The sequence below is a fragment of the Sceloporus occidentalis genome, unplaced genomic scaffold (genome assembly GCF_023333645.1).
Source record: "Sceloporus occidentalis isolate IW3139 unplaced genomic scaffold, rSceOcc1.0.p SCAF_4, whole genome shotgun sequence".
NCBI classification, from domain to species: domain Eukaryota; kingdom Metazoa; phylum Chordata; class Lepidosauria; order Squamata; family Phrynosomatidae; genus Sceloporus; species Sceloporus occidentalis.
Genome location: NW_028316984.1, coordinates 139286906 through 139314568, shown reverse-complemented (window position 1 = coordinate 139314568; position 27663 = coordinate 139286906). Strand labels below are relative to the sequence as shown.

General features: G+C 41.6%; 2 protein-coding genes across 3 annotated transcripts in view; one reads left to right on the top strand and one right to left on the bottom strand.

Moving 5' to 3' along the window:
* Positions 1–1256: 1256 nt before the first annotated feature.
* On the bottom strand, positions 1257–25998 carry SLC39A9 (solute carrier family 39 member 9). 2 transcript variants are annotated; one of them, XM_089521756.1, is made up of 7 exons: positions 25709–25998; positions 19280–19388; positions 14057–14254; positions 13386–13454; positions 12164–12249; positions 5856–5990; positions 1257–5316 (listed from the first exon to the last, which is right to left on the bottom strand). In XM_089521756.1, exons 1-7 carry the CDS (start codon positions 25802–25804, stop codon positions 5086–5088), a joined length of 924 nt encoding a protein of 307 aa, XP_089377882.1. In that variant the 5' UTR covers positions 25805–25998; the 3' UTR covers positions 1257–5085. The 2 variants fall into 2 exon arrangements, with proteins under 2 accessions (XP_089377882.1, XP_089377883.1); XM_089521757.1 differs by lacking the exon at positions 14057–14254.
* Positions 25803–27663, top strand: part of LOC149314702 (uncharacterized) — a 14366-nt gene continuing 12505 nt past the window's right edge. The window contains exons 1-2 of the mRNA XM_089523133.1: positions 25803–26131; positions 26426–26529. Of these exons, the coding sequence (XP_089379259.1) occupies positions 25803–26131; positions 26426–26529 (433 nt within the window). The remainder of the gene's footprint in view (positions 26132–26425; positions 26530–27663) is intronic.

Sequence of the window (27663 nt, the reverse complement as noted above, 5' to 3'; positions counted from 1 at the left end):
TACGGCAACCCTAAGGCATTTTCTTGGCAAGATTTATTCAGAAGCCTTTGTCTCTCTTATGCTGAGAGCGTGTGCCTTGCCCAAGGTTGGCCAGTAAGTCTCCATGGCTAAGCAGGGATTCCAGCCCTGATCTCAAGTCTAGTGCAGTGCTTAAACTACTACATCACACTGGCTTCCAAGTACTCCCATCTTATGGATGCAGTCAATGACAGGCAAGAAAGCCAAGACAAAGATCCTGGGTGTATCTAGACTATAGAAATAATGCAGTTTGACACTTTAACTGTCATGGCTCCATCATACAGAATCCTGGAATTTGTATTTTAGTGAAGCACCAGCACTTTTTTGCAGAGACGGCTAGACAACTTGTAAAAGCACAAATCCCAGGATTCCATAGAATGGAGCTACAGCACTTTAAAGTAGTGTCAAACTGCATTATTTCTACAGTGTAGATGCACTCCTGATAACAATGTAGAATTTATTGCAATTATGCAAATATGGAGACTCTCTCTCTCTAAAGCAGATTTGTGGCCAAGAAGTTTACAGATCTGCAGATGGGAAGAGCAGATGTTATTCATTCTGAACAGTCATTCTTGATCATGCCAAATGAAACCAGTGGGTCACCAAGTTCCTTCCCAAACTTCCTAACACAACCAATCAAAAGACATTGTGGAGGTAGGCCATCTTTTCTTGTTTAACTGGTTTTGGGGGAAGGCCCCTTGTCTTAGTTACACCTCTCTTGGAGACTCATCATTTGATAAGTTATCCTTGGTAGCCACTCCCAGACTCCGAAACCTTCTAGCAATGGAAGATAGGTAAGAGTCCTCTTTGTTGTCCTGGTGGCATGCAACACCTTTGCATTCACAGGTTTTCAATATCTAAGCTGGGCTGTTGTCATGACTGTTTGCTGCATGCTTTTTTCTGAGTATTTACTTTTGACTTTCATAACTTAGCTGGCTTTACTTCCCTTTTGTATTAGAAAGAGCTTATAATAAATATGAGGATTTTATATAGGAACAAATGATTAACACCTGAGATGCTATATTTGAAAAGAGGAAGGTGCAAAATATGCTGATGAATTACATTTTTCTACGACACTCTAAAGCTGTAGGAGTTATATTCTGCAGCAAAGGATTTAAACTGAGATGCAGAATGCATCTGAATAGCACCCCCCCCCCCCTCACATGGACTACCATATTGATAATTGAGTCTTTTCAGCACAACAGTTCAAAAGAAATGAGGGCAATTCCTTCCAGCAATGCAGCTAATAAAAATTTTAATATAATAAAAACATTTTTTTAAACTGTTCACAATTGAAGTGGAAAAAAATCAAAAATAAGGCAGCCATCCATGGAATGATTTTGTGTGTACAAATGATCTGAAAAATACATTAAAATTACACTTTAGTACACAGAATTAGGTATACAGCTGTGTTTAGGGAAGTCTGTGCCCACAAGTCACAGCTGTTCAGAGACATAACTGAAGCATGGAAAATTTCATCTCTTTTTGAAATGAATTCTCTTCTGAATGTCACTGTAAAGGTTTTCCCAAGTCTCCTGTGGTTCATCATAAAGAGTGTTTTACACAGCAGCACAATACACAAATTCAAGTTTCCCCATTCCAATACAACTGGCTATGAAGAATGAAACTAGCTATCACTGAATATACCTGAAAAGACAATTTAAGCCCTCCCTGATACACTAAGTAATTTTCTGCAATTTTAGAAATTCCAAACAGCATCTTGCCACGTTTGGCAATTCTATACTCCCTTGATATGGTCACTCCTGACTCCTTTCAGGTATTATAAGCTAAATTTCCTTAATTAAATTAGGCAAGATATCCTTTAAGAATGGCATTATATTCGGTGAAATTACTGAAAATAATGTTGCAAAAAGGTAATAGTTTAATCCTAAACTGATTTCCATTTTCAACTCATGCCACAACTGATTCAGAGAGAAGAAATAACAGAAATTTATGAGGCTGTAAATAATTTATCTCTTTCCATAGTTCATGGCTCCCAGTAGTCTACTGTGAAGGTTATGCTAGAATTCATGTGTGACTATGAAGAACAGAATCAGACTAGAAAAAGCCTTGATTTTGAGTGATAATTTTTTGGGTGGGCAAAGAAGACATTGGTTTATTCCAAATGAGAATGTTCCTTAAAGTTAAACTTCTCATGGCTAGAAAAAATTAAAAGCCACATCTTTTATAATCTTAAATTTTTTCCTGCTAGTGGACATTTTTTGTGGTACCATGCTATCAGTTTAACATAGATGAAAAAGCAATGCAGCCTTGTCACCACATGTACTTAATCAAGATTTTAGCCTCACAAGCCTGTTACACTGCTTCATGTCTTGCTTCTCCCAAGCTTAGCATGTTATGCAAACAATATATTTGCATAAAAAATCAAAGGTACCAGGCCCCAAACTAGTGAGCCAAGTAGTTAGAATGGGTAGATATTTTCTTAAATACACGATCCAATATAGGCAGGTTCTGCCCAACTTTTCCAAACAGTAGTCTGATGTGTACTCTGAACTATTCAAATCCCAGGAAAATGAAACTTTCATAGCATCTTCTATATACCAAGTATTTCTTGCAGGTTTGACTATTCAGCTCCAGTCTACTGTTTTCTCAAAATTTTCATTTTGCTACCATTCCCCTCCTTGTCTACTCAGCAATAGTCTTCTTGTTATCTTGCACACCACTACAAACAGTAGTCACCTTTAAATATGCTTATGTCAACTGTACTGTAAAACATGTATGCAGATCTGATGTACATACACACCATCTTTGCTCACAAGTCAGATATATAGTTGCTTCTTGTTGCTCAACTGAGCATGGTCCAAAACACATTGCACAAATTATCCAGTTTGAAACTACTTGAACTGCCCTGCTCAGTGCTAAGGAATCCCAGAAATTGTAGTTTATTGTGGCACCAGAGCTCTCTGACAGAGAAGGCTAAGGCGGGATACAAACTGCCGTTTTGCGGCGGTCTGCCGCCACCGCCGGTTAGTCTGCGGGGGAGCCGGAGCCTCCACATGGCGCGGCTCCCGTGCAGACTGAAAAAGAAGCTCCAAAATGGAGCTTCTTCTTGAGTCGCGTTTGCGACGTAGCGAGGCGCCAGGGGCGCACTCGCTACGTCACAACACCCGCGACGCGCACGGACGCTCAGCGTCCGATGCGTCAAGATGGCGGCGCCCATGTAGAAGGGGCGCCGCCATCTTGTACGTATTGAATACGTACTAGGGTTAGGGGGGTGCGGAAGCACCGCCCCTTCCTAACCCTAGTACGTATCCTATACGTACTAAATGGCGGTATGTATCCCGCCCATATGTCTCACAAAATTAAGAGTTCCCAGAATTCCCTAGCATTGAGTCAGGGCAATTAAAGAAGTCTCAAACTGGATTATTTCCGCAATGTGTTCTGGACCTTTGTAATATAATACCTAACCGTATTTATACCCTTTTACATGTTACTATTTTAAAAACCATGTAAAGCAGGCATTCACAACCTCAGATGTAACAATCTTGCCAAATGATTTGGCCCATCACCACATCTTTGACATTACCTATATTCTTTTATCTCCAGGCACATGTTTAAATAACAAAAAGACACCAAATACAGTTTATTAAAGCTTCTAGTAGATCCATTTATGGACTGAGTAGTCCTGATGTGCTGGCTTTCATATCTAAAATCAATTACACATCCAATCTATAAGTAACCTTCAGGATAGACTACACATACAGTAGTCTGTGCTGTTTTTAAAATTTTCAAAAAAAAAATTAAGCTTCCCACACAGAAAAGCAGGTTCTCCAGTGAAGTCCTCATCTTGATTGCTGCTGCAGCTTAAACAGCAAATCAGCAAGCAGAGATCACCATAGTATTATTCTCTGCTGAACTGAAAGAATGTGAATAAGAGATCCAAATTATGTGGGATGTAGAGCTGTAAGGAGATAGAGGGGGAACAGATCTATCATACTGAATAATCAGGACTACAGCAATCAGTCCAGTCACATTTTCACTTATTTGCAAATACTGAAATTGTTACTATTAATTGAAGAACTTTTGGCAATGTGATAGACTGAAAACTGATTAAAATGTGTGCCAAGAATCTACTACCTTCAAATGACTTAAGATTTCTGCCTATGACTTTTACAATTTCTTTCATAATGCAACAAAGTAATAGCCAATAGGTAGCAGTTCTTTCATAGCAGTGCATAGCACTGCATTCCAGAATTACATGTACACTTAGGGTCAATTGAAAAAAATCAGAGAGGCTCAATTCAAACAGGTTCACAGTAAAGCAGAATATTTCTTGCTTGTGATAACATTAGGTATTATGATCTCTTCTTTTGCAGAAGTTGATGCTTTAGGGACCCTTCATTCTTCCTAGCCAGTCCTTCCCTTATTCTATTTTATAGAATAACCATTTGTAAATGAATTGGGTACAGTGCCTCTTTCAAAGGGCACTGGCTCCTTAGAGATCAGAACAACCTAAACTCCAGGTCTACACAGCTTCCTCAATCTACTATATAGATTGTTACACTCTGAAAACATGTGCTTCCTAATAATTCAATGCAGGAATCCTATCAAGCTTTTAAATGCATACAAATCTTGCCAAGGACTTTCTTCCACAAACATTTATTCACTGGACACATCCTCCTAAGACTGTCCATGCCATCACCACCTAGTGAAAAAAGATGACCACATTTTTGAAGGCAGAATTTAATGTCAAGAGGTCAGCTGCAAATGCCAATGTATGGAAATACTTAGATTACGATTTCACAATGAGCGACCGAGTTCTTCCCAAATAATCTTTAAATTTCAACTTCCCTGAGAATAGGGCAGGAAGTCATAACTAAAGCATCTTCAGAAAAGACAAGTTATGCAGAATGTATATCCATCTGTCAAGAGTACTGTCCTGCTATGCTGAAAGTTTCCCCAGGATTCTCTCATGTCATCATGCTTCTCTCCAGCTCCTTAAAATAGATGGGATGGTTAACGGGGTAAGAGAGACAATGATAAAAGAGCGGCTGACACTTGATTGCTGCTCACACCAGACTGAGAAGACCACTGGACTCAGGACCTTTAATGTTGGTGTCCAATGGACAAAATTAGTGGGATCAAACAGCCCAGAACCAATGCTGCCACCTCCAGGCGACTGAGTCCTTTTCCTCCAGTAGATTCTGGTTTGTGGCTATGTCCTATTCCACCCACTTCTGGGAGAACATGAACTGTGGCAACATACAGAAAAGTTCCAGCAGAGAAGAGCATGGCAACTCCAGTTGCATTGACTTCTGAAAGCGCTTCTTTGCTGCTCTGTAAAACAGGTAGATAGGAAAAGGAGGCATGAATACAAAGATGATTCTTCTTTAACACTGTATTTCAATCACTTATCCTACTGAATTAACAAATCTTGCCTAATCTGAAAGGTCTCCTTCTGAGGAACACATTATCTTGACAATGACAAACCACTGAAAATTAATACACCACTGACTCTCCCAAGATTTTAATGTTTACATGCATTTATCAATACGAAAAAGAATACCTATAGATTGCTAGCATAATATTCATAATTTGTTCCTATTCAAATGTTAACCCCCAAGGAATAAGTGATTGTGTCTTTCACAAGAACTACAATCCATCCACAATTTACATTTTTAGTCATAGCAAAATTGTCTGGTTATTCAGAATACACTAAAATATTTTCCTACTTAGCTGTAATATCCATTCCCCCAAATTGCTTCTTCATAAAGAACTACAGGTAAAAATGAACAATGTGAGTCAAGCATTTCAACACCTGCCCTATTCCCTGGTTGTTAATCATTTTGAGAAGTTCACTGTGAAAAGAGATTTACCTTGCTTAGTCCCAAGTAGGTCACCATCGACAAAACAGGCGCTGCTAGTGCAAAAACTAGCAAATGCTTCCTGATTCGATTTCTTTCAAGACCAGCATGCATGAGAAAAGAGACAAGGCCAAAGGCAGCCGGTGCCTACAAGAGAGATTATGTATAAATACAACACATGATGCAACCAATTTTTCTTCAATGAACTGAATATTTAGGTATCCCAAGTGAGACTACCAGTAACTGTCCTGCTTCACTTTTTCCTCACTTTTATGGTGGTGTACACATAAAACCAACAGGGTGACCTTAGGCAGATCACACTCTCTCAGCCCCAGAAGGAAATGGCAAACTATTTCTGAACAAATCTTGTCAAGAAAACCCTGTGATAGGGTTGGCATCCATTGGAAATGACTTGAAGGCACACAGTGAGTACCAACAATACCAACCACAGCATGAGTAATACAATTTGCAGATTCAACAAATGGGGCTGCTATTTACACAAATACCAGAAAGCCACAAGTGACTAGTTTTTACAATGTTAAAGCCTACTCCAGTTCTTTTTTTAATAAAATTTATTCGGTCATTGACCAGTATAACTACTCCAGTTCATTTTCATTCTTAGCACCTTCCTATGATTGAAAACTTTTATCTGGGAGATCTTTTCCTCCCCCCCCCTTTTTTTTTTTTTATAATGGGAAGTGTCATTAAAAACCAAGTATTTGTAACAGGAAACCAAAATTTAAGCAACAATAAGGAAGAAGTAAAACAAGAGTCCTAGAGCAGATCAAGCCAGAAATTTCTCTGTAAGCCAAGATGACTAGACTGAGGCTGTTGTACTTTGCCCACATCATGAGGAGGCACAACTCACTGGAAAAAACAATAATGCTGGGAAAGGTAGAGGGAAGCAGAAAGAGGAAGGCCACATGCTAGATGGATGGACTCTATTAAGGAGGTCATAGGTGTGAAAGTGCAGGACTTGAGCAGATCAGAGGAGCATCTGTATCGCTGTATCCACGCACGTGTCCTCCTCTTCCTCTATGACTAGGCCTCAGCCCTGGATGACTCCCATCGTTAGGTTCCTCCGGTCTTGCTCTCGAGCGGCCAAACGTCTCTGGGGAAAGTCCAGGGAGTGAGTCGACTATCCATTTTAAGTTCATTCTCTCCTCCTTCTCACGCACCTTAGCTATGGCAAAACAGAATTATTATAAACTATTGATCTGCGCCAACGAGAGGTGCCCACAGCGTTTGTTCTCTTGTTTCAACACACTACAAAAACCTTCTGTTACTCCTGTTTCTTCATTATTTTCTCCTTCCGATTTTGCTAATTATTTCATTACAAAGTTCACTACTATTCGGTCGGACTCCTCCTACTAACAAATTCTCTGCGTTTTCTCCCATTTCTTTGGATGAACTTTCTACACTGCTGAACTCTTCCAAACCCACAACCTGTTCTCTTGACCCAATCCCTTCTCGTCTTCTAATCTCCATAGCTCCTTCTTTTTTGCCCTCCCTCCTCTACATCTTTAACCTCTCTTTTTCTTCTGGCTCCTTCCCCTCAGTCTTTAAACACACTTTAGTTTCCCCTATTTTGAAAAAACCTTCTCTCGACCTTTCTTCCTTGTCTAACTATCATCCAATTTCCCTTCTTCCTTTTCTTTCTAAGGTTCTGGAACGAGTTGTCTACTCTCGCTGTCTTGAGTTTCTTGAAACCAACTCCATTTTGGACCCTTTCCAGTCTGGTTTCCGCCCACTGCACTCCACAGAGACGGCCCTCACCAAGATCTCGAATGATCTCCGGCGGGCCAAGGCGAATGGCCTTTACTCCATCCTTGTCCTCCTTGACCTGTCTGCGGCCTTCGACACCGTGGACCACTGTCTTTTAGTTGACTTACTTTCTGACCTTGGCTTCTCGGTTTCCGTTCTTGATTGGTTTAAATCTTACCTGTCAGATAGATCTTTTGCAGTGGTCTCGGGTGGCCAGACTTTGTCCTCTGTTCCCCTATCTGTTGGAGTTCCTCAGGGTTCTGTTTTGGGTTCCCTCTTGTTCTCTCTATACACACTGTCTCTTGGTAAACTTATCAGCTCTTTCGGTTTCTCTTATCGTCTGTACGCCGATAATACCCAGTTGTATCTTTCCACCCCTGACCTTTCGCCAGGGCTTCAGCAGCAAGTTTCATCTTGTCTGACAGCTGTCTCTCACTGGATGCACCATTGGTGTTTGAAGCTCAACATGTCTAAGACGGAGCTTCTTGTCTTCCCTCCTAAGCCCACCCTTCAATATTCCTTTTCTATCTCTGTCAACAATATCAGTATTCAGCCGGTTCAGGAAGCCCGCAGTCTTGGTTTCACTTTCGACTCCTCTCTGTCATTTATCCCTCAGGTTCAGGCCACAGCCAAGGTCTGTAGATTTTTCCTCTATAATATTTCCAAAATCCATCCATATCTCTCTGCTTCTATTGCAAAGACTTTGGTCCATGCCCTAGTGGTCTCTTGACTTGACTACTGCAACCTTCTCTTGGAAGGGCTTCCTCTCTCTCACCTCCACCCATTGATTTCTGTTCAGCACTCAGCTGCTCGTATTATCTCACTGGCTCGCCGGTATGACCATGTCTCCCCTCTGTTGTCATCCCTTCACTGGCTCCCCTTTCCCTTCCGCATTCGGTACAAGCTTCTCCTGCTCACCTTTAAAGCCCTGCATGGGCTGGCCCCTCCCTATCTCTCTGAACTACTTTCTCCTTACATCCCCATTCGTTCGTTCTGGTAGCCAAGGTCTCCTGTCCCAGCCCAGGATTTCCACTGCCCCATCCCGGATTCGTCCCTTCTCTCTTGCCGCCCCTCGTTCCTGGAACCTCCTCCCCTTACAAGCACGACTCAACATGTCTCTAACCAGCTTCAAAGCCGAGTTAAAGACCATATTGTTTAGGGAAGCATTCCCAGGGAGTCTGTGATTGTGTCCTGGTTGTTCAAATGCTTGACTCAATAGTGGATATTGCTGTTCTAACTTACAAAAGGTCTTTTGACCAAACCTTATTTGAAATGTGATGTTGGAGAAGAGTGCTAAGGATACTATGGATGACCAAAAAGACAAATAAAGGGGTCCTAGAACAGATCAAGCCTGGATTCTCCCTGGAAGCCAAGGTAACTAAACTAAGGCTGTCATATTTTGGCCACATCATGAGAAGGCATGAATAACTGGAAAACACTATAATGCTAGGAAAGGTAGAGGGATGCAGAAAGACAGACTTAATAAGAGAAGCCACGAACAGGCCTGAGCCCGCAGGACCTAACCAGAGCGGATGAAAATAGGGAAGCTTGGAGGAACGCCATGAGTCAAGGCCAAACTGAGGGCAGGTAACAACAAGGTACAATGGTCCTTTGGTATCCGCTGCGGTTTGGTTCCAGGACCCACCATGAATACCAAAATTTGTACATGCTCAAGTCACATTAAATAGAATGGCATAGTAAAATGGTGCCCCTTATATAAAATGGTAAAATCAAGGCTTGCTTTTTGGAATTTATTCCAGACACACACACATCACAGATCCCAAAATTTGCAGACAGCAAGCCCCCGTTGTCCTCAATGGCAGTGCGTACATACTGCCATGCCACCATTAAGGACAATGGGACTTCTCAAACATTTGGAACCACCTGGGCAGTCACTCCCCCACTTAAGCTAAGCAAGAAGCCCCTCCATAGGGTGGAACTGGGGGGCAGCGCTCTGTGAGCATCTACGTGGCTGGTGGGATGAGGCCATCTCACTTTCCACACCCGGGAGATTGAGGGCCCTCCCTCTGCCTGCTGAAGAGCCAAAGGGCAAGAGCTGGGAAGGGTGCTCCTGCCACTGCCCCCAAGCAATCCTTCCCTCCTACCTCACACTGAAGGATGAGCAGGCAGGAGGCTCCACTGACGCTCCCCACCTGCCAGCCCCACCACTGGCTCCTCCCAGTGTCCAGTCAGGGTCTTTCCTTGGCCCCTGAGGGGCCAGGCTCTCCTCCTCCGAATCCTCAGCTGGGCACCAACCACGCTGATGCCCATAGAGAGGACGCTCTCCTCCAGTTCCACTTCAAGGAGGGGCTTCTTGCTCAGCTTCAGTAGGAAGCGGCTGCCTGGGTGGTTTCCAAATGTCTGAGGAGTCCCATTGTCCTTAATAGTGGTGTGGCAGAGTGCAGGCACTGCCACTGGGGACAATGGGGGCTTTCTGTCCACAGATACTCAAATCCGCAGATGGCAAATTTGCAGATACCAAAGACTGACTGCATACTTTTAGAATATTTTCAAGCTGTAGATGCTTGGATCCGGGGATAAAAACATCTGTGGATACAGAGAGCTGTAAGAAATAAATTATGATGAGATCTTTTGTCTAAATTTACTGACCCTCTGACTCCTCCCAAATGTTCTATGCCTATGGAAATCTGTTCCATTTCTCCTGCAAATCAGAGGAATTTATATGCACAAAGAATCTGCTTGATATTGTCTACTCTTTCTTGTGCAATCAAAAGCAACTAACTTAATACTTGTCCCTCAAGAGATTACTAATGATCTGATGGGGGAAGGTGGTCAAGAGAAATATTGTAAAAATAGTAGTGAGTGGGGAAGGGTAGAGATAGGTTGATCTGCTTTAAAATTCTTATGTATTTCAACATCCTCATGTTTCAGAAATAGGCTGGCAACATTTTTCAACAACCCCAATGGCAATTTTTCTCTTTCATTTAAAATATTAATCAAGTGAAGTATTCTAGCTTCTCAAATTAAAAATGTATTTCCTAGCAACAACATTATTCTGAGCTCCTACACTAATTTTCCTTTTGAATTATATCCATTTATGCACCCTGAAGTATATTAAAGCTGGCACTTAGAAATAACAGCAAATCTTAATTATCACATGTCTAAAGGTAGGTAAGAACTGACTTACCAAGTCAGCCAAAAGGTTCATCGAATCTACCACTCTGTCTAACAATCAACCAGGTGTTCTTCTGCTCTTGTGCTTCCCAGAAGCAACAAGGTTGTAGACATTGTTTCACTCCACAATCTGACAGTCAAAAACACACTACATTTGAAGTTTGATATTCTTTAGGTATTAAGACTATACAAAAGACAGATAAGCCACCCAAGATTGGTTTCAAAATCCAAAGCTAGTAACAACCTAGACAACGCCAAGGCAAATCAATCATAGAGTTTTCTCCTCTTGTTCAGAGGGAGGTTGGCCTTTGCCTCCCCTTGAGGCTGAGAGAGTATGGCTTGCCTAAAATCACCTAGTGGATTTCCATGTCTGAGAGGGAATTGAATCCTATCTTCAGAGTTGTAGTTCAAAGCTCAATCCACTACACCATGCTGTAGATGCAGACTTGTAAGGAAAAAGGATGAAACAGGAAGAGGGTGATTGGAAAGGGGCAGGAAAGGAGAGAAACTTAAGCAGCTTGTATTCTTCACGTTTTCAATCTCCACAAGTTTGCTGCTCAGATCTCCACTATTCCCATCTCAGTACACCCACCTAACAATGCTCCTTTTTCTCTCCTCTCCAACATGTTCAAACATGCATAGCTTTCTTTGGTGTGTTTGCTGGGGGTAATAGTTTTGGTAGTTATGCATATTCAGGGATCCCTTGAACATGCAGAGAACTACCTTGTGTATGGGTAGTGCCACTTTAAATACACAAGCACTGACACTCTTTCACTGCAACCTAGGAACAGAATATATGACTTGGAATCTATAATCAAATTCATTTGCTGCATGCAGACATGAAAGACAGAATGCAGCATTGGACAGTAAGATGTAGAAAACTCCAGTGCTTTTAGGTTTGCTTCTGGAGCGGAAGAAATGAGAGGTAAAGGCCTGATTAGGCATAAGCACTTCTTGATCCATACTGATAATGGTCCAGCAACGAAGCACATCTACCAGTGTTCAAGTATTAAAAAGAATATGTTTTAAATACGAGATATAATAACCTATGCACAAACACAACTGCAAGAAAGAAGCACTGTTGTATGTTTCTGCATACACATACCTTTAAATGAGAAATGACTGAGTTAGCAGAAAACTATCGTATACTGGGCATTTAACTAAATACTTTCCCTACTGGGATGCAATATCCTATACAGATGAAAGATTTATGCTGGAGGAATATGTATGGATGCCTTAAAAGCACACTCTTCTGGAAAAATAACCTCAATCCATAACTTCCAAATCCATGACACCCAACAACAAACACTATTTGCATAAGGCCAAATTACATCTTACATCTCACTTGTACATTGGTAGATGTGCTTTGTTGCTGGACCATTATCAGCCAAAACACATAAAGATCCACACTCAAGACTTACCTTATGTAACATAATTGCAACAAACACTATTAGCTGGACACTGGTCTGAGATGTGGAAGCAGCTGCACCCAAGGCAACACCATCAGCTTAATGAAGGGAAGGAGAAAAGAAAAAAAGCTACACAGGAGTGAACCCATTCATTCATCAAAAACTGAATGAAGCTAATTTACACAAGGGAACAAGCCAAATTGCACTGATTCTTTTCATTTTCAGTGTTTTCCTTCCCTTAAAGGTAGATCTAATTCTGATAAAGGGCAGTTTTAAGAGGACATCCACAGTTACACTTTTGAATCTGAGTGGCAACACAAACAATTCTATTTTACTCCTTCACTGTCCTAAAATTCCTTAAAACTGTCTGTCAGTTAAAGGTCTGTTGTATTTGCTATTCCCTTTCAGACAAACTGGGTGAGGACTGAATGAGGGCCCATTTTGTAAAACCCAAGTGTATATGGAAGAGGAAAAGACACAGCAGTGCTAGTCCAGAAGAGTATGCAAAGGGATCTTGTAGCACCTTTGAAACTGAGAGAAAGAAGTTAGCAGCATAAGCTTTTGTAGACTTAAGTCTACTTCATCAGATACATGGAGATATGGGAGGGCAAGGTCTTGGAAGGCTTATAAGTTCCTCTCTCAGTAACCCCATTCCTCAACCTACTAGCAAGTAAATCAGAGGTGAGCAATTTGTGGCCCTCAGTATGTTGTCTGCCTGCATCTCCTATCAGCCTCCATCACTGGGTATGTTCACTTGAGCTAACAAGAGTCACAGTCTACCTTCTGGAGAGCCACACTGTCTCATCTCTGCCATAACCATTGTGATAGCTAATGCTTCCAGCTGTCAGTAAGATACTGATGACTTGTTTCAAATCTTTCATTAAGAGCCCTGATACAGTGGCTGCTCCAGGCCTGAAATAAATATGTAATTCCTTGCTTCTGTGGAAGCTCCATATTTGAAAAGGAATTGCTCAAGAATGGAGAGTCAAATAATAATGAATAATATCTGAGGTTTATGCCAATTTTCTTCTCCCTCTCTCTTTATCCTATATAATCCCATGGTCAGTAAATTTGGGAGGTGTGGCAACCATAACACAAAAGATCCTTCCCTGCCTAGCAATGCCAACTGTTGACATCACATCATGCAAAGCAAGCTTAATTCTACCCCAGGCATGCAAACAATACTAGAAGGCCTGTGACCTTATTCCAAAAGAACAATGAACAACAGTTTTACCTGCAGCATGAACAACCAGTCCCAGTGTAGTAGTAATTTTGGAATTGCCGGACCTTGCAGCTTCTGGGTCTGAAATAATTAAGAAATCTTAACCAAATAAGATATAAACAAGTATGTAGAGAACCCTAAAAGAAGAATATTACAGGAGTTATGCACAAACTTTCAACTAAACTAAGCCGCAATGTATTTTTCAACACTTTCAGATTCTTAGTCATTTGAATGAGGTAAAATATTCAATAATTTTTCTTTCTTCAGTGTTCCATGCTACGTGTTCCCCTTTTTTACAAGATATTATTATCTCAGCCTATATTAGCAGCAACATTTTCACTGATCCCTGATTGTTTAATTTTGGACTTATCCAATACTTAGAAAAAGCAGGCTGTTATACCAGACACTGTTTGTTTTAACAGTAATGCTATAGAAAGTTGTATTTACTCTACAGGAAAAAAATACTCACAGCTGCTAGGCACTGTGAGACCACCACAAAGGTTTAGAAAATCTTTGAAGACTGTATATTCTTAAATATTGTTATTGTGGCTAAGTAAATTGCTTGCTTTTACTGAAAACAATAAACATGCAAACAAGGCTTCAGTTGCTTGAAAATTACCAGACTCATTCACTCCTCCTTTGGGTTATCACCTGTTTTGCCTGTTAAGATAGATTAAACTCACCGTCTGCAGGGTGGACATGAGAACTGCCAATCTGATCTACCAGAAGCATGAAGACGAAGCCAAGGACAAGGGAAACACCAATATAGGCATGTAACCTTGAATGGTCGTGGCTGTGGTCATGGACATGCACATCTGGTACCTCAGCTACTTTCTCAGATTCAACCATTTTTTGAGTCTCACTGGCTGGGTGATGCTTTGCTAAATGAAACAAAACAGAGAAATGGGAAAAAATCATAAAGGCTTGAGTGCTATATAGAATCATAGAGTTGGAAGAGACCGCAAGGGCCATCCAGTCCATCCCCCTGCCATGCAGGAAATCTCAATCAAAGCATTCCCGACAAATGGCCATCCAGCCTCTGTTTAAAGACCTCCAGAGAAGGAGACTCCACTACACTATGAGGGAGTGCGTTCTTCTGTCGAACAGCCCTTACTGACAGGAAGTTCCTCCTAATGTTGAGGTGGAATCTCTTTTCCTGTAGCTTGCATCCATTGTTCCGGGTCCTGTTCTCTGGAGCAGCAAAAAAACAAGCTTGCTCCCTCCTCAATGTGACATCCCTTCAAGTATTTAAACAGGGCTACCATATCACCTCTTAACCTTCTCTTCTCCAGGCTAAACATCCCCAGCTCCCTAAATCATTCCTCATAGGACATGGTTTCCAGACCCTTCACCATTTTAGTTGCCGTCCTTTGGACACCATCCAGTTTCTCAACATCCTTCTTAAATTGTGGTGCCCAGAACTGGACACAATATTCCAGGTTGGGCCTGACCAGAGCAGAATAGAGTGGCACTATTATTTGTGAGCATACTTTAATTATCAACAGTTAGGCTATTTCCTGATAAAAGCAGGTCTTGTCAGAGAATACTGTTCTAAATTGCTCTTGTATTAGCAGCCCACAGCTGCAGTTTCTATGTACCAGAACTTGCAAATGTAACATATGTATTTCTCAGTCTCTGACCTATGTAACGTTTCTAAATAAAATTAATACATATTTTACAAGGAAACAAGATTTTTAAATAGTTAAATTAGTTATTACAGGAACACACACCTTATTTTAAAAATGCAAACATTTTCTTTACTCTCAAACTTATGAGAGCTTAGAATAAGGTAGGGCAAGTAGATGTGTGTACATAGATGGGCTCTCTAGCAATTCTTTTCCAGAAGATCAAAGCGGTTTACAGTTTCTCATTGAATGTCTATTTATAATTATTGTGTTATATTGTGTTGTATACTTTTGTATTTTTTTTTTGAGAAACTGTAAACCGCTTTGATCTGCTGGAAAAGTGGTATAAAAATAAAGTTTATTATTATTATTATTATTATTATTATTATTATTAATTCTGAACTAGGAATCACCAATAGGTACAGTATTTCAAGGCAAGTGCCTCCAATGTCCTCTCACAGAAGTCCAAAACACACTGCAGAAATATTCCAGTTTGAGTCGCTTTAACTGCCCTGATTCAATGCTAGGGAATTCTGGGAACTGTAGTTTTTTGAGGCATTTAGCCTTCTCTGTCAGAGTTCTGATGCCACAATTAACTACAATTCCCATGATTCCTTAGCACCGAGCCAGGCAGTTCAGACTGGATTATTTCTGCAGTGTGTTTGGGACCTGATGTCTGGCATGATGCATTACAGCTCCAATAGTGTTACCTTCCAGCAGATCAACTGTGACAAGAACTTTGCTGAGGAACAGATACCCCATTTTAGGTATTGACATAACCACAATCCTTAAGATTTTTCAGTTCCAGTAATGACATTCAGAGATATTCTGAAGTGAAAAGCTTCTCCAAATATGGTATTCTGCCCTAGATGCTCTGCACTGCCATGTTCAATTTCTGTGCCCTTTGTAGTAAGCAATCTACTCTCATTTATGCTCGATCTCCAATTAAACCTAAAAATTAGAGTATACTCATTAAATTTCACAGTTACCATTTTTATTAAAACACACCATCAGTTACAGAGAAGTGATGCTTTTCACAAGGGAGCAAGCTAAATAGGGTAAGTGCTGACATGTCCTATCTTTCTCTTCTCAATACTAGCACTGTACCATGAGACAGGAAACGTTGCCCCAACAGTCCCATAGCACTTGCTCCAGTTTCTAAAAACAAAGCACAGCAGAAGCATCCCACTTCTCTCTACCAGCTCCTTTAGAGTGGTCATCAACATAAATACCTGGTGTGGTTTACAAGATGAACAGCATTATTGCTCCCCAGGTATACTACCACAACAAAGCTGTATCAGCTGATTCACAGCTCTGAGTGCTAATCACTTTTCCCACCTGATGAAAGTTGTTAGTAGAAGACAGGCAATGGAAAGAGAGACAGAATGAAAATTTAACAAACATGGAAGAAGGTAAGGCATCAGTTATGTGCAGTTTATATATTCCTTACTCAACAACTGGAAACTAGTATTAATCTGCACATTTCTCATGAGTTGCTTTTAAGTTATTAGGCATGTCACACATTATTTGTGTATGCTCACCTTCAAATGATCTGTCGACTCATGGTGACCCTATGAATTTCATAGGGTTTTCTTATGCAAGGAATACTCAAAGATGGTTTTGCCAGTTCCTTCCTTTGAAATCTGGCCTACAGCACCTGGTATTCATTGGTGGTCTTCTATTCAAGTACTAATGAAGGCTGACCCTGCTTAGCTTCCAAGATCTTAGCTTCCAGTGTCTGGTGCCTTTATGCCACCATGAATTACATACTAGTCACAAAAAGTATATTTATCTGTTAACAAAATGGCTGTCCATTCTGATGTATATCAAGCATTTATCACATCAAAAAATATTATTTAAAAGAACAAGCCCCATGACATATCATTCATTTGGTTGTTACTTCGACCCCCCCCCCCCTTATATATCAATTGTCCTGAAATAATTGTTATATATCTGCACTAAATCATATATTAATTCTAAATCCAAGACAGTTGTAGAGACTGCATATAAGCGTTGGAGGGAGATGGCAAATACAAGTCACCCCAGCCAAGGACAGTTATTTCCCACACATGAAAGAAAAGGGGACTTAACTATCAAGGCTAAAAGATATTGATGTTTATCACACTATGCTCTTAAAGAGCTACTATTCCAGTGTGACTCCTCTAGCAGCCTCCTGTTGCATGCTGGGATTGGCAGTTTTAAGGAGCTGAACTTCTCTGCCTGAGAATTCTAAATACGCCTCCTTAAAACTGCCAATCCCAGCATGCAACAGGAGGCAGCTAGAGGAGTCACACTGGAATAGTACCTCTTTAAGAGCATAGTGTGATAAACAGCTATATTTCATTCTTCTCAATGAGAAATGCTGGTGTATCTGTTTAGCATGCATAAAATGTAGGCATTTACAATACCCTGGGCTACAAATGTATACATGTAGACTAGCCTAGTATAAAACAGTGCTCATTCTAAAGATGGCAACTGCTTGAGAATTCAGTTTGCTAAATTTAGCAGAGACCACAAGGGTCATCCAGTCTAACCCCCTGCCATACCACAATCAAAGCACCCCTGACAGATGGCCATCCAGCCTCTGTTTAAAGACCTCCAAAAAAGGAGACTCCATCACTCTCAGAGGGAGTGTGTTCCACTGTCAAAGAGCTCTTACTGTCAGGAAATTCATCCTAATATTTAGAGGGATTCTCTTTTCCCATATTTTGAATCCATTGCTCCAGGTCCTATGTGATTAGGGCATTCCCTTCTAAATGTTCACAGACTCTGTTTAATGTTCTGCTCTAGAATCTTTTCTGGTATTGATGTCAGACTAACTGGACAATAATTGTTGGGTCCTCTTTTTGAAAATGGGGAAAACGTTTGTCCTCTTCTAGTGTGTTGGGACTTCTCGTGTTCTCCAGGAGTTCTCAATTATTATTGCCAGTGGCTCTGAGATTACATCTGCTAGTTCTTTTACTACTCTTGGATGTAGTTCATCTAGTTTCGGAGACTTACAATTATTTTGATTAACCAGGTATTCCTATATTACCTCTTTAATTATTCTGTACTGCGTTTCCCCTATTGTGCCCTCTGCTGACCATTTTCCTCAGGTTGAGCATCCTTTTCCTTTTCTGAGAACACTGAGGCAAAGTAGGTATTGAATAGTTCTGCCTTTCCTCTGTCCCCTGTTAGCATTTTGCCATCTTCTCCTCACAATGGCCCTACCATTTTCTTCTTCTTCCTTTTGCTATGGACATAAGCCCTTTTTATTGTTCTTGGCCTGAATTAAGCACTGGAAATTCTAATTCTACCACTGACACACCAGAGAATGTATCCATAAAGTCATTCTATAGTTCACTTTTACCAGAATGTCTATCAAAACAATTCTGCATCAGTAACACAGACTGAGGTGGCAGAATGTATACCACTCTTAGCTCTGTATCAAGTTCAACTGTTTACCATGGAACCCATATGCACAGCTTATTTTAGGTCCTCCCCCTAATGGAGAGAAAACAGCCTAAGGAGTTAAGCATGCACTGATGTCCCATTTCAAAATCATCTTCAGGCTTTTCCAAACAATTTTCCATTGCAACGCTAATGCTAGAAATTAAAGAAATAAAGAGAAAACCAAATTCCACAGGATGCTGAAGAACGCTAATACTACCAATTGCTCCTGCTCAATATCATCAATAATTACTGTATATTGTGAGCTCACCTCAAAGAATTCCATTAATATTTACAAAAGTTATGATTGCTGCTATGTTAAGTTAAAAGCCAAGATGTCCTAAAACTTTATACACCACACAAAGTTCCTAGGTGGATAAAATGGGGATCTGCTTAGAAAACAGGTGGGATAAAAATCTAATAGAGAAAGAGCTACATAGAACTTTTATGTATTACCTGTAAATTGCTATAGCACATCATTAACAATGATTCAAAACCTCCCCCTACATCCTGCTTTAAAATCAGACTGTCATGTGGCAATGGGGGCTATTTAAAAAAAATCAAATATTAACCCCTTTGGGCTCAAGTCAGTTTCATGGCTCTATGGATCCTGGCCCTGGTCTTTAAACTAATATGGACTTTTAATGCTATGCTGTGACTACAAAGATCACAGCTGTCCATCTTTCAAATTCAAAGCAGCTTATGATCTGTGACAAACACAATTTGAAGTGAAGGTAAAAAAACATGCAAGGACATGTTGCATAGTAGCAAATACTTGACATATGAGCAAAATGTCAACTTTAATTATGCAGAATACTTTGCACCAGAACAATAATGTTTTTGTTCTCTTACCCTCCAAAACATCTTCATAAAGTGCATGTACTCCTTCAGGCACAATGACAGCCAAGGCAGTTCCACAAAGGAGCCCAGCACCAAGAACTGTGACCAACTTTAATCTTTCCTGCAAGTAAAATTCAGATAATTATTTTATAGGAACCAAAATCTTAATTAAAAAATCTAATATTTGAATAAATGTTGTTTGTTTAGACGTACATGAGAAATCAATGGCAGCTGAAGTCAGAATGATGTTTTTCATTAGCAATCTGGGCAAATGCTTAGAGCCAAGGGAAGGGTGCAGAGAGTTGTTTAGATGGCAATCAACAAAACGCTTTAAGTGCCTTGACTACACTTCACTTCCAGAGCCACCATGAAAATGCTTATTCTGGTGCCAGGTAACGAAGATGCTCTATATACCACACCTATCCTCTCGAAATAACTAGCTCCAACTTTCTTTTCTAGCTTGGAGCTGAAGAAAAGTTTAGAGATCTATACAGTTGTTTCACCCAGTCTTCTGAAATTCAGTGCAATTACAGGGAAATCTCTGCCCCCTCCCACTAGAGAACAGGAATAACCAAAGTGTAACTCTGTAGCTTGACTGCAAAACCCATCAGCCTAGCCCATAGTGAAGAAAACTGGGCATTGCGGTCCAACAACATATTGGGAGGCACAGCTGGCCCACCCCTGGTATAGCAAGTCTTGAAAAGCAGGCATGTGGGGACTGCTATTTACTCAAATTAAAAAGGGAAGGGAAGGAATAATAGTTCAAACTACTAACTCTGAAACATTAAGCATCCAGAATTAGAAATAAACCTTGCCTGCTTGGAAACTACAGCAGAAAACCCAGCCCACTAGTAAACATAGGCCATAGCCCTCTGAATCTGAATAAACACAAGTCTGGTCTGAAAATACACCTTCTAAATGCTGAACAGTGAGTGATGAACTTGCACCAAGGTCAGATAAAATATCACCCATTTCCCGATTTTTCAGGAAAGCTAAAGCAGCTGGAAAGTCCTCCACAACAGATAATTGGGAGTTTCTGAAGACTTGAGATATTTGAGCAGGCCATGGTGGAACATGCATCACAACCCACTGAGATCACACTGTGTAGGGCTGGAAATGTTGTGCAATGTAAATTTTAAGGTTTGTATTTTTAATATATTCTATTTCAACTCATAACTGTTTTACCTTTTAAAATGGTTTAATTGTTTTTAACTTTTATATATATATATAGTTTAATGCTTTTAAATTGTATTGTTTTTAATCTGCTGTTCGCAGCCTTGAATCCCTATATTGGGAGAAATGTGGTATAATAATAATAATAATAATAGGACTCTTTTGAAACTTCTCCTAGTCCTAGTTCTGCCACCAGACTGCTGACCAGTGCCACTTACAGGGAACATAAGTAGACTGTTATAATCTAGCTGTTCCACAAGCATATCCATGACAGATTCAAGATTTGCAATCAGTGAATTTCTTCTTCACTAACAATTTTTTTACTGCTATATATGCACTTTATTTTAACATTTTACCATTTTAATTTAAAACTAAGAAATTTATGAAAGCATAGCATTGTTATAGAAAGTTTTTTATTTTATTAGTTATTCTTTCAAAAATAAAGCAGCTGAAAATTGTATTTAAATGTAATCTTACTGTCTTAAAATAGAACAACAACAGTCTGTGAAGCTCACCTAAAGGCAGCTTTTCTGCATAAAAGAGAACTATTAGGAAAGCATTTTATATCTGAAATTACATAATCAATATAATTTTATTTATTACATGGAGCTAACAAGTCATTACACGAGCTAGAATCCAGGAAATGCAACACTACTTTATTGATTTTATATTTTCCATTCATCATTGTTTACAAATATTCATGGTGGCTCATCTTCAAGGATCTTCTACAGAGGATTAAAGAATCTATGGTCCTCCAGATGTTGCTGAACATTTCCCATCAACCTTGGCACACTGGCCATTAGTGAGGGATGTTGGAAACAGTAGTTAATCAACAATTCCATGGTCACATATTCACTACTCCTAATATATGGGATATTGTAGGAATTCTTATACTTCTGCTTTATGCTCAGCAACTATACCCAAGTTCTCCAAGGTTACCAAGTGACAAATTACAACAATGACTACTATCCAAAGAGTTGAGCCTAGATTTCCCATATGAGTTGAGAACTTTTTTTGTCAGTAACTGTAACCACACTAATTTTGGGAAATTCTGGACATCTATTCAGACTAATGCACTGTTAAAACCCACATTATTTAATACAAATTGCTTCCAAATTTATCAATAGGATTTCAGCCTTAAGTCTTTTAATAAGAGACCTAACTTGATATATTTGCATAAATGCAGACTTGAAACATAATTATGTGTCTCTTGATTCCAAACAAATGTAATAGCAGTGCATGTGGGTGGGCTATGGATTATCCCCTTGAATAACATATAGATTAAGGGAAGGAAAATTATCACAATGGACAGCTGCACTTGGCCTGAAGCCTTCTCGTACGTATGGAAAGTGTCATGTACATGAATCTATTGCAGAACACGCACTATTCCCACTTGCATTCAGAGAGGTCTATGGAAAGGATACAGGCAATTGCAAATCCAAAGGTCCTTTGTTCACCTGGGAGGACCCCAGCACTGAAGCTGCTCTAAATATCTGCCCCACACTGGAACCAATGATGGATTTAAAAACATACACACACAGAGTTCCCCATCCAGTGTCCGAAGAAGTCAGACAGGCTTTTAAAACAGAATATTTGTAAAGGACCAGCTTGGGATGTTGTTTCATTTTTAAATGTGTTATATATTTTATTCTTTTAATAGCTATCTATTTTAGCATTGTAATAATTTAATTCCTTTTTAACCCACCTCTTTTCTATGTTTTCAATTGTATTGTTCTTTTAATATTGTGAAGCCGCTCTGGGAAAAGAGCGAAATACAAAAATAACACTAATAATATGGAAATGTTTGATGATCCACTTCATTACAGACCTGGCCAACATGATTTGGGATTTCTGTGTTAGTTGTATACAATAGTCAGTTTTTGGGGTAGTTAATGAATTTACAGTTGAGGAAATTGATTTAAAATCAACAATTTTGAAGAGTCTGAGGTGATTTAAATCCATCTTGATGTCAACACATTCTCATTTTTCCTCAGTCAGCTCCAAGAAACCCTTTGATAAGGTCAGAACTCGGTGTTGCAATTGTGGGGCAGCAGGAGGAGGGATGCATACAAATAATGGAAATATTTGCCCTGCATATTTTAGAAAACAAGATTACCTATACAGTGGACCCTTGTTATACGCTGAGGTTTGGTTCCAAGATCCCCCGTGTATAACAAAATCCATGTATGCTCAAGTCCCATTAAATATAATGACATAGCAAAATGGTGTCCCTAATAAAAAAATGGAAAATCAAGGTTTTGATATTTGAAATTTGTACTTTTTTTGAACATTTTCAAACTGTGTATGCTTGAATCCATGTATTAAAAAAACGTGTATAAGAAGGGCCAACTGTATTTCCTTTCAGGCAGGGCAAGGATATACAAACAAACCAGCTTTTTACTTAGCCAGTCATGCAGAAAAGGTAAGATCATCCAAGCAAATAACATCAGCCTCTGTAGCATATATGTACATTCAGGAATGCTGGGAAGTTTGTGATCTGGCAAGGTATTTGTCCAGGTTGGTAGACGCCTCAAATATCAGAGGGGGAAAAATTGTCCAAAGCACTATTTGCTATAAATTAGCATTACTTACAAGTTACATATTATTTTGTAGCCCTTAGTACAGTATGTTTATGATAAGAGCCAGTGTGATGTAATGGTTTGAGTGTGGACTACAATTCTAGATCATAGTTCAACTCTCCGCTCAGCCATAGACACAGACTAGGTGACCTTAGGCCAGTCACACACTCCCAGGCCCAGAAAAGTCTGCGAAAGCATCGTAGTAAGTTGCAAACATCTTGAAAGCACACAACAACAACAGTATAGCAAAGCAACCTTAATCTTTGAATGTTGCACACACTGCTCACTGAAGAGTTCTTATCCTAGCTACAATCCCATACTTCCTTAGAGTAAGCCCTACTGAAGTCAATGGGACCCACTTCAGAGCAGATATGTAGAGGCTGAAGTATTCAGTCATACTCAGCACACATGCTTCCTGTTTAAATACACTGACATTTTTAGACACCTTATTTATCCAAAAACACAGATTTTGTGAACATTCAGCAACAGCTGCCTCTGCCACGTGTGACGTGTGAGATCTCAAATACTGTAAATATGATTACTGTCAACAGACAGACTATCAATTCACCTCGCCTTTTATGTTTTATTTTGCGGTTTCATATTTTGCCCTTCAGACCTGGAAACTTTAGAAAGTATTTCACTCGGAAAGTGTCTAGTGCCATACAATGTAATCATAAGTAATCTTAGACAGTGCCTTTGGGCTATCAGGTGTTGGGGGGTTTTGGTAAACAGAATCAAAAGAATGACAAATAAGGTTTGAATGGGTGCCAAATGGATACCGTTAAGACAAAAGAAGGGACTATATTCATGAAGTGAACTTTATTTGATATCTAAAAAACTTTCAGTAGCTTAGATAGCAAGCATCTAACATGCAAAAGAAGATCAGCTTTTGCCACATCATCTTTTTTACGAGGTCAGTGTACCACATCCGATAGGGATCAGCACTAACTGTAATGTGCAGTTTACCTCTGCTATGGTAAGTTTCTATTTGCTCTGTGTTCTCCCGCCCCCGGAGTAGACTTTCTGAGCAACTATTTAACTCCTTCTCAACCTTTCTTCTTTGTTTCCGCTCTCCCAGAGTGAGCTGAAGTCATAACCGCAAATGAGGGCACGGCACCACGAAATGTAGGGCGCTCAAGAAATAAAAACAAATAAATGTAAACCCATGCTTCTTAGTCATGCTCAAAATGCAGGATATTTAGGAATGCCTCCTGGACAGAAGGCTGAAACGTAGGACATGTCCTGGAAAAGGAGGACCAAGTCTGGTTGTCCTGCCCTCTCCTTTTAACAAGTCTGCAGTTACAAGGCTGTCTGTCCCTGCCACCCATCTCTGAAACCCTTTAACATTTCTTATTTACAGTATTTCCTCTCTCCTTTCAAGAAGCCTGCCCTTACAAGGCTGCCTCTCTCAACTCTTGGGCTGCATCCACACTGTAGACAGAATCCAGTTTGAGACCGCTTTAACTGCCCTGGCTCAGTGCTAGGGAATTCTGGGAATTGTACTTTTGTGATATTTAGTCTTCCCTGTTGGAGAGTTTTGGTGCCACAATAAACTACAACTCCCAGGATCCCCTGGCACTGAACCAGGGTAGTTAAAGCAGTCTCAAACTGGATTATCTCTGCAGTGTATTTTGGACCATGATCGTTTTCCCAATTATTGTCTTTTCCCTGGGTCAGTGCTAGGGAATCCTGGGAGCCATAGTTTTGCAAGAGATTCAGATTTATCTTAACACAGCAAAACTACTGTTCCCAGAATCCTATAGTTTTGAGCCACGGCAGTTAAAATGGTGTCAAAAGTGAGTCATTTCTGCAGTGCAGACACAGCCTTAAAACAGCTCTCCTGCCAAGGTCCAAAACACACTGCAGAAACAATCCGGTCTGAGACTGCTTTAACCGCCCTGGGTCAGTGCTAGGGAATCCTGGGAATTGTAGTTTATTGTGGCACAAGAACTATCTCCATCAACAACAAAAAGGGGGCTCTCAGGGCTTGTATAATTACAGTGTGCATGTTGGGTCCTTTACGTGAGACAAAGGTTTCATGATATACCTTTGTTTTTGATGTAAACTGAACATCTAATGAACATTCTTCTTATTATTATTATTATTATCAATAACATTTATTTATAGGGCGCAGTAAAGTTTGTGCAACGCTTCACATAGTAAACATTGAATAAAATAAGGGGGGGGGGAGAATAAAAACCTGCCAATCTAAAACAGCATGGCATGACTCAAGTGTCTCTGAGGGAGAGTGGCGTATGTCAGGTGTGACCTGTGAACGTCCAGAGAAAACACAGGGGAGCAAAGGTTTAACCCATTGCAGCCAATGGAAGTGTGATTTGTGCTTCGTTTTAGAACCGTGGCCCCAGTCATTGGGAGCCTGGGGTTTCCTTCTGGGGCAAATGCTGCCGCTAAACAGACTGTCTTTCCTTTCCAATGGACTCCTGGGTCTCTCCAAGGAAAAGAGATCCGCAACTAACCAGCTCCCAGAATCCCACAGCCTTGAGCCAGGCCAAGGCCAAGGGACAAAGCGGTGCCAAACCGGGTTCTCTCTCCAGTGTGGACGCCGCCCTAGAATTCCCTAGCCTTGAGCCAGGGCGGCGGAAGCGGTCTCGAGAGAGGGGCTGTTGTGGCCGCTGTCATTCCCGCAGTGCGTTTGGAGGCGCCTGGCCCTCCTCCTCCTGCCGCTCACCTCGGAGAAGTTCACGGCCAGCGGGATGATCCCGGCCACGTAGCAGCCCACCAGCATGGCCAGGGAGAGCAGGCTGATGGACACGAAGTCATCCATGGCCGGCTCCGGTTCGGCTCAGGGCTCCAGGAGGGGAGGCAGCCTCATGGGCCCCGGAGTGCCCAGCCTCATGGGCCCAGAGGCACCCTCCTGGCCTCCGCCGCAGGACCCCAGCCGCCTCCGAGGACGAGGCTTCAGGCTGAGTCCCCTCACGCTCCAGCCGCCGCCATCACAAGCCGCCGCCGCCGCCGCCTCAGTCAAGGGCCAAGTGGCAACTTCTCTCCCTCACTTCCTCTCCCCTCGCTCCACTTCCGGTACGCTCTCACTTCATTCGTCCCTTTCGTTCCCGCCCAATTTTAAGATGGCGGTCAAGGAGGGGGTCACGAAGTGCCTAGGTTTTCCTCCTCGTCGTATAGGACGACATTGGCCCTTAATAAAAATGGCCGACATGTCTTCTTCCTCTTACGTGACTACATTTGCCCTTATTAAAGATGGCTGGCATAATTCACCTCTGTGGCTGGCGTTTATGTCTCCCGCGCCCGCCCGCGCGCTCATGGGGGAAATCTCGCGAGACTAGCACTGGCGACGCTCTGCCACGCGCGGCTTGACTGACAAGGCGGCGTAGTCTCTATGGCACCGGAAATGGAGGGGGCAATTGAACGCGCGCGCGTTTGAGTGAAGGGAAAGGAGTGTGACGTGTTTCCGGCGCTCGCGGTGCATTGTGGTCGAAGAGTCGTTGGGAGTTTTGTGCTTCGCGCCTGAGCCGAGCAGAAAGAGCCGCCATGGTGAGTCTGGAGCGGGGTTTGAGAGTCGCTCCTGGGCCGGGAAGGGAAAGGGGAGAGGCGGCGGCGGCGGAGGAGGAGGAGGCGCCCCGCTGTTCCAGGCCCGAGGTCTCTTTGTCTGCGGCTAGCTGCCCTCGAGGCCTCCCCGACTCATGGCCACCCTGAGGAGGAGAGGCACCTCCGTCTTCCCTCCGGCCGGGATCCCAAAATGCCCTCCGTTTGCAGCAGCACTAAGGAGCCTGGACTCACATTCGCCTTTTTAGCTTTGGGTGGCCAGACTCGGAGGTCCTGTTCCAAGACACATCCTCCGTCGCAGCCTTCTTCTCTCCAGGAGGGGTTCCAGGAGTCTTCCTTTGAGAGCAGGGCTAAGAAGCCTGGGCTCGTGTTCCTGTTCTGAGCAGAGGCTGAGCGCCTTGTCCTCCTTTTCCAGCACCATTTCAGTCTTCTCTACAGGAAGGGTTCCCAAATGCCTTCTGCTTGGAGCAAGGCTCAGGAGCCAGAATGTCTACCCCTGTCCCTCCATATTGGCCAGGGACAGGGGCCCAAGACCCACCCCCGTGAAACAACAACACCACCATGCTTTGACCTGAGAGAAGGAGGCCTCTCTAGGGATCTCTAGGTCCTCCAGTGAAACTCTGCAGTCAATGTCCAACAGACGCTGGCCATAGAGCTGCTCTGGAGGAGCTACAGAGGCCTGGAAGAGTATTCTCTCTAGGAACCCCCAGGTCTTTCAGTGCAACTTTTAGTTAACGTTGGCCATAGAGCTGCACCGGAGGGCCTAGAGATTCCTAGAGAGAGCATATTAATCGAATCCACAAATGCGGAGGGATGAGTGTGCAGTACTTATGTCAGTCTTTTGAGCTGAGGGGGAGCAACTGGGTCCTTGTTTCTTCCAGGAGGCATCCTCCATTTCAGCCTTCTCTCTGGGAGGAATTCCAAAACGCCTTCCTTTTTGAGAAGGACTAAGCAGCATATTATTTGCCTGTATATTAATTTTTTACTCTTTCACTTGGAAATGCCCTATGCTTTCCTTGAACTTATTACGGTGCCTTGCTTTCCCTTGCATTTGTGGCCCCTGGTCGCCCTGCCTCCCTCCCTCCCTCCCTCCTCAGGCCTTGCAGATCCATGGATTGAGTC

Coding starts and splice junctions, on each gene's coding strand:
- SLC39A9 (XM_089521756.1), bottom strand. CDS start 25,804: ATGGATGACTTCGTGTCCATCAGCCTGCTCTCCCTGGCCATGCTGGTG. Junction 12,250..13,385: donor ACTGGTTGTTCATGCTGCAG/GTAAAACTGTTG, acceptor CCCTTCATTAAG/CTGATGGTGTTGCCTTGGGT. Junction 5,317..5,855: donor CCTACTTGGGACTAAGCAAG/GTAAATCTCTTT, acceptor CCTGTTTTACAG/AGCAGCAAAGAAGCGCTTTC.